Source organism: Terrapene carolina, unplaced genomic scaffold (assembly GCF_002925995.2).
Source record: "Terrapene carolina triunguis isolate 2854851 unplaced genomic scaffold, T_m_triunguis-2.0 Scaffold102, whole genome shotgun sequence".
Lineage (NCBI taxonomy): Eukaryota > Metazoa > Chordata > Testudines > Emydidae > Terrapene > Terrapene triunguis.
In genome coordinates, this window is record NW_020664453.1 from 5,145,782 (window position 1) to 5,153,317 (window position 7,536).

Below are 7,536 nucleotides of genomic sequence, written 5' to 3' on the forward strand. Positions count from 1 at the left end.
TTAGGTCTCTGGAGTTTTACAAAGTGCAGTGTGCACTCTCCCCTGCACCCAGGGCCGGCTCTAGGTCTTTTGCTGCCCCAAGCAAAAAAACAAAACAACCTCCAAGAGCGCCACTGCCGAAGCAAAAGAAAAATAACAAAAACCCTCACTGGATTGCCGCCCATAGAATTGTGCCGCCCCAAGCATGTGCTTGGTTTGCTGGTGCCTAGAGCCAGTCCTGTCTGCACCAATTCTGCCCTACTGACTGGTGCAGATGTAGGTGAGTCATGGCCCTGCCCTCACTCACTTGCTCTCTACTTCTATTTGCAGCAATTACAGGCCTTGTCTCTACCAGGCAAATGCACTATGTTAACTAACATGTTTTAATTAACAGAATGTTAAACATAACTTGAATCATGAGCAGCAGCTAACGCAGTTGTTTTTGTCCACACTAAGGCAAAATTATGTTTAACATAGTGCTAGTTAAAATGAGTGTGTTAACACATTTTCCAACATGATAAGGGCTTTAGACTTGCATAATGGTTGGTCTCCCCACTGTGACTGTTAGAAAAGGGAGGAAAGGCTTCTCGTGCTCTCGTCCGTCACATACCAGATCAAGCCCAGCCATAGTCTTGCCTAACAGCTAATTAATTGTCACAACACCCTCTGAGATAAAATAGTTAATATTAGTTTTACAGATGAGGAAACTGAGGTAAAAAGTGTCCGACTTACGAAGACCACAGAGGAAGTCATGGTCTGAGATAGGATTAGAATTTAGGAGTACTCAAATAACCAAATATGCTTTCTTTATGAATTTATATTCTTTTCTAAGAATTTAGGCAAAAATTTGCAAAAACGACCTATAATTTGGGGTATCTCAGCTTTTAGGTTCCCAACCAGAAATGCCCAATCCTGATTTTTCAGAGGTACTGAGCAGCCACACTCCTCCTGAACTCAATGATCTATCATCAATGCGCTATAACTGTTACTCCCAATAAGTAATACCTTACACCACAAATATTCTTGTCAAGGCCAAGGGGATCACTTACAGAGTAAGGCCCCAATTTAAAACAGCATTTAAGCACATGCTTAAAGTTCAGCACATGATAAAGAGATATTCTGAATAGGGATGAACTTAAGCCTGTGCTTAAGTACTTTTCTGTCTCTGTGCCTGAGGTATTTCTCAACATGAGTAAAGGGTTCATGTGTTGGATTATTGTGATCTTGGAGGGAAAATAATGATTTATCATATAACCTATATGAATTGCACCGACATTTATGCCACTATTTTATCTTCACCGTTTCAAAGTTGTTTTGAAATTCTTATTTGATAACTAGGAAGCAGAAAAGAAAATGAAAGAAGTACAGGAAGACTAGTGTAAGAAAATATATAAAGAGGAAGAGAAAGAAAAGAAGAGGCTGAAAAAGAAACAGATTTCATCATCAAAATGAACTCTAATGGAACAAAAATAGTGACACCCTGGTTATAGTCACCAAGCTGTCTTAAGTATGGGAAGCAAACCATTCAACCTCTCAATAATGCACTCTTTTAACTAAATAGCAGTCGTACATTACAATTTTGAAATGAATGATCATACCTTCTGATGTACATAGAAAAATAGTTTTAATTTAGGTCTGCTCTGAAAATTCAATCTATACTACTCCCTAACTACTAAAAAAAATTGAATTGATTTCTTGTTGTTTTAAATAGGTCAGTTATGCATTTCCTTAATTTATAAAGCCACCAGGCACTTTTTAATATAGACAATATGCTTAGGAAAAGGGGAAATAGAAGAAACTGTTGATAAAAGCCTTTCAGCACAGTATTTTGTAAGCATGTTAGTTCTTGGCCCTAATTTTTGTTGAATAATCACACATTACAATGCTGACATGTTTAATTTATAATGAAGGCTGTTGTTGTTTCAGCATCAGTATCATTACTTTCCGTATTTCTATTTATGTACATGCTGGGTAGTGCAAGTGGTGGCTAAGCTTTTGACAGTTATATTTGTTGAAGGTCCTATTGAATAAATGTTTTTAGAGACTTCTCTGGTTTAAAATGTAATCTTATGATAAAAAAATAATTTTCAGTGTAGAAGACTGCACGGCTATATTCCCCCAGGCTAGCTTATGAGGAGTTAATTTATATTTTATATATTTTTGTACAATAGTTGTGGGGTGTGAGATGCATCAAATTAATGCAAAATATCTGGAGAAAGTATGTTTACAATCTTCAATGAAAGGTTAAATCTTACTTTGAAGTGTTTTGGGATGTTATAGACTATGTTTTATTGCTGTTGAATTTCAGGTTGTCAGGACTTCCATAAAACACATTTGTTTTGAAGAGATTTACTCCGTTTATTTTTAAATGTCCTGTCCAACAACACACTTTGGCCAACCACTTTTTTTTATTTTTCAGGCTCTTGTTCATTTTCAAAAGTGAAGTGTTATGAGCAATCCATAATGTACTCTTATTGCCTTTGATATTTGGACTGCCTAGTGAAGAAATTAAACTTCTGAAATGCTCAGCCATAATCTGGGGTGCAACTGAACTGCAGAAAGCACAGGTCAGAGGTGTATGTGCAAAGGTAGCTTAAAACTCACCTTTGCGCTTCCCTAATCCTGCTGTTGCTTTGTGCAAGTCTGGTCTCCATAAACCATATTAAAGCAACTTCAGGGCTGCACTAACTTTGACAGGCAGAAAATGGCCACAAGGACTGATATAGAGCAGGAGCATTCTGGACACATCCCCTTTCCCTCTGGTCACTTTCTCTTTTTCTTACTTAGCCAGCAGTAGTGACGAGAGTAGCATAAGTGCCCCTACGTCAACTGCATGACATTGGAGAATCAACTTTATGCTGCAGTAATCCTCCCTGAGTGAGTTAAACCATCTTTAGGGCTAGATACTGCTGTAGTGTGATGCAAAGAGGCTGCTCCATAGGGCAGGATCTTGTCCACAGGATCTAATTTTTAAAAGTGGTTACTCTCCATGAACAGTGTGTACTTAGCAATGTTATTTAATAAATGAGCAATGCTGTGACAGTTCTCAGGGTACCTAGGACTGTGAGTCGCCTAGTTAGACCCTTGCCTCCACTGTGAGGGAATCTTGCTTGTGCTTAACTGGTGTCAGCTCCCTGACACCCCCTCCCTATTAGTCACCCAAGCACTCTCTTCTGGGCAATGCCAGCCCTTCCTTTGCCTTGCAGATTAACCATAGTTGCACCCCACTCCCTGAATCCTTTTGAAGTGTTACCCCTGTGGTGTTCAGCCTCGTAGTCACTGAGCACTCACAGAAATACCAGGTCTGTTGTCCCCCAAGGAACAGTGTACACACCAGCTTGTATGATTCAACTTAAGATCAGCACCTCGCTTAATATCATAGCAGTAAGATATAGTTATCATGAAAACTAGAATCAGTTTATCAAGGATTCAAATGATAGTAAGAATATTGGAAACAAATGGTTATATATAAAACAAAATCATAACACACTTTCTAGAAACTAAACTTAAGTAACAGGTTAACCTCCTCTCTAAAGAAGTTTATCTCATCCCCAAAGTCTTCTGCAGCATTTCAGCCAAAGTTGGCTGAGATCCCATTTTCACAAATGTAAATGCACTGTCCATTTACTTCCTAGGTGCAGGAAGATGGGATGTCTTCTTTCATTCATAGATATACCCCCGAAGCGTATTGTCTTTGCACACAGCCAGAATGACCACCCGTGATTTGTTTTTCCTGTGTGCTCTTTCCCTGTTGACTTCACATCTCTTTGTTATCTTCTGACTTCATATGTAAAGGGCATCCAGTGTGTTAGCTTACAGTGCTTAATTTACATTCTGACAGAGAGAGACATTTCTTACCTCCTATTTGGAGGAAAACCTGTTTTTCATCCTTGCCTGGATATAGACATTAAAACCACATTATCAGTATATAAACATAACTCCTCATATACTAATAACCAGTGTGACTCTAGCTTTTATTTAAGACCTCAAATGACATTCGTTGATGAACCAGATTGTACGTACCAGAATCAAGATATTCCTGTATCTCCCCCCACCCCCTCTTACCAGTCGGCATTAACAAGTTCTTGGGTCACAAATGCCTCAGCATGTTGTTGTGTTATGGAGCCCCCAAAGGGAAGTGTGGTATTACTGGCATGCAAAGACAATACGCAGAATCTTCAGGTGTGGGAGCTGACAGTGGGAGGAGACAGCTGGTTTTAGGTTAGACTGAAAGAGTGACCTGAGTTAAGATGGTCTGTATATATGTTAACTGTGTATCTAACAAAGACTATTGTTAAGTTATTAGCAATGAATTATTAGGACTAGTGGATTACTTGAATATAAAACAAGAAATTAAACATTTCAAAAAATTAAAAATCTTTAGAGTTTTCAGGTACCCAAGTCAGTGGAAGTTGAGGACATGGAGGCACTGAGGCCCAGATCCTAGAAGGAATTTGGCACTTAACATGCATTGAAATCAATGGGAGTTAGGCGCCTAACTACCTTTTGAGGATTAGGGCCTTAGTACCTTACACAATCAGGTCATTACTGAGCATTGCCAGTAATCTATAAACAGGAGAAAAACTTTTCTTCTTTCACATTGTTTTATAGTCTTACCAATTTAACTCCTCTGAAGGAGAGGGGAATTAGCAAAATGGTCAATCATATGTCTCCTTTCATAATCAGCTGGGTATATACTCTCATAACTAGATATCTGTCTAAAAGATATGTAATAGCTCCAACAGGCCTTTTCGTTTGGAATATCACCAGGTTCAATCATCACTGGGATTCGCAGTCTGTTACCATTAATTTTTTAAGTTCTCAGCCATTTTGACTTTGCAAATTATACCTAAGTGACAGCACAGGCTTTCAGCTATAGTAAGACATATATCTATGCCATGCCAAGAGTCCTAGATGATTGTAATGTCAGCGGCAATTCAATCAATCACCACCCTTACTCTACAGCTAATTTGCATGCAACAATTTCATTGCTTATATGAGGGAGACTGCACAGATGGTGGATTACTTGGCCCAACTGCCACGGCTCTTCAAAACTGCCCACACAACAACACAATCAGCACACACAATAACCCCAAACACACTCAGGCCCTTTCTGCAGCGTCCACACCCCTCCTTCACCACCCACACAAATCTTCCAGGAGTACCACTCTGAAACCTAGAATAGATGTTGAGTCAGTGTGAAGTGACAGAAACAGCTACTAACATGGCTGAGAGCTCTTTTTGTTCAGAATATCACCAGGGTCAATTGTCATAGGGCCCTGTGACGACCAGATGAAATGTTGGATCCAAAGGTTCTGTGGTGACTGGAATGTGACAGATGATCAGAGAAGGTGGAAGTAGCAGCTATGTTGGGTAACAGATGATTGTGCCACCAGCCCAAGGGCAGCTCTGTGCACAGACTTTTGGAGACTTGTACAAACAGCAACATTGCTCTCTACAAGCCAGTGCATGGAAACAAGAGCCCCTATTTTCAGCTTTTTTACACACATGACTTCACAATTTCCACCCACACGACAGCACCGGCTTTCAGCTACTAGTTAATTATGTGAAACGATTTCTCATCAGCATCTGTGATTGTCTGTTTCCCCCTCTGAAAAATGGGACATTATTACTTACACAGCTTCGGAAAGTGCTTTGTGACCTGTGACGGGTTCCGTGCGTCGAGCCAGGGAGCCCCCCGTTGGCCCAGTGCAGGGTTGGTGCACCCAGTCACTCTGAAATAGTCTGTAGTCTCTGGATGGGTAAAACAGACAAATCATCTGAAGCCCTGGAGCCCCTTGGCTGGGCAAAACGAACAAACAGTCTTGTGGCCCTGCAGCCTCTGGGCTGAGGCAGGCAGTTACACTGGAGAATTAGACCCCAGAGAGGGGCAAAGCAGTAAGCAGACTACAACCTCTGGGCAGGGCAAAACAAACAAACAGTCTGTGGTCCTGCAGCCCCTGGGCAGGCAAAGCAGACAAACAGTCTACAGCCCAGCAGCCTCCAGGCTGGGGCAGGCAGTTGCACTGAGGAGTTAGACCTCTGGGCAGGGCAAAATATCAGTTAGTCTATGACCCCTGGGTGGGGCAAAACCAACCAACCACCTATAGGCCTTACTTCCCTCTCCGTTGGGACATAGAACAGGCAGTAACTTCCTCAGCGGGCAGCAGCTTGGCTTCCCTGGCAGTTTCCACCATCGGCGAGTCACCTGTAGAGTAGTTTAGGTCTTCAGGCTCTACCGCCAGAAGTGTTACAGGAGTCAGCAAGGTACATCTTTCCTCCTCCATCACCTGCCGCCCCCCCAACTGACCTGGGCTGCCTCCTTTTATGTGGCTTCTCCACCTGGAGCATGCGCAGCAGGGGAAGGGGAGGTGTGGTCACCTGGGCCCACAATGATTGGTCCACCCTTGGGGGGCCCAGTGTGGGGTTGGTCCACCCTGTCACGTGACCCTTAGATAAAAGATGCTTTTGGTGCAAAGTATTAACTAATATTGTTTTATTATTCTCCTCCCCATTCCTCAGAAGTAATCCTTCAGTAACTCAAGTATGGTAACATGTCCTTGCCCAGTAAGGACAGGGTTGGCTCTTGGCTTTGTGAGGCCCATTCAAAAGAATACAGTGCCCTCCTCACTTATAAGCAAATTCCCTTACATTTCTCTCTATGTGACCATAACATCCCTCCAGCTACTTCTTGCTTCTTCCCTCCAGTGGTTGCAGTCCTCCTGCCTTTTTGTGAGGCTCCGTGGCCTCTGGCTATCATTGTATGTGGACTGGAAAACCCAGAGATGGAGCCAAAATACAACTTGCTAAGCAGAGGAAGAACAGGAAATTAAATCTCTGCCATGGCCAGAAGTCACACAGGACTCCTGACAGATGACCAGAAATGGCTCTCTGGCTTCTGAGCAGGTTGTGTGTATGTGGCCCCAAATTAAACATCATGTTTGGGGTGGGGGTGGGGAGATGCAGCTGCAGATATGGGACAAGAATACCAACTGCCACTGATTTAAATGGGGGTAGATTCTGCCACTCTTACAGTGAGCAGTTCCACTGATGTAGTCTACTCATAAAATAAGATACTACTCAATGTGATAAAAGAGTATAGCATCTGGCCCAATGAGAGAAGAATTGGGCCCAAGCTAATATTTTGGGGTGGGGTGGGGAAGGTATTGAAAAAAGGCTGCTGAAAAGTAATGATTATAGAATAATGATATATCACAGCTTTGTTTATATGAGACACCCACTGAAACTCCTAATTGTTTCATTCATCTATACTTAAGGTTTTAAATTTTGTATTTGTAGTATTAGAGTTGTTAATCTGTTTTTGCTCTGGAGCTGAGCACTAAAAGGACTCAGTTCATCCATACAGCTGGGTAAAGCATACCACACACCGGCATGCAGGAGTGAATCATCTTTCCAGTCAGCCTGTTGAATGCTAGATAGTTTTAATAGTCCTTTTGCCCACAACGAGCAGGACCAGTCATACCAAACATCTAGGTGTTGCCTTGGAAAAATAATGAGGTTCCTGAGGCTGGATCCGTGGCATAAACAAAGCTATCA

At 41.9% G+C, this 7,536-nt stretch overlaps 1 protein-coding gene across 1 annotated transcript in view; it reads left to right on the top strand.

Moving 5' to 3' along the window:
- The window catches only part of LOC113406497 (calreticulin-like), a 24,359-nt gene extending 23,003 nt beyond the window's left edge, over positions 1–1,356 (top strand). The window contains 1 exon segment of the mRNA XM_029911580.1: positions 1,318–1,356. Within this exon segment, the coding sequence (XP_029767440.1) occupies positions 1,318–1,356 (39 nt within the window).
- The last annotated feature ends 6,180 nt before the right edge of the window (positions 1,357–7,536 follow it).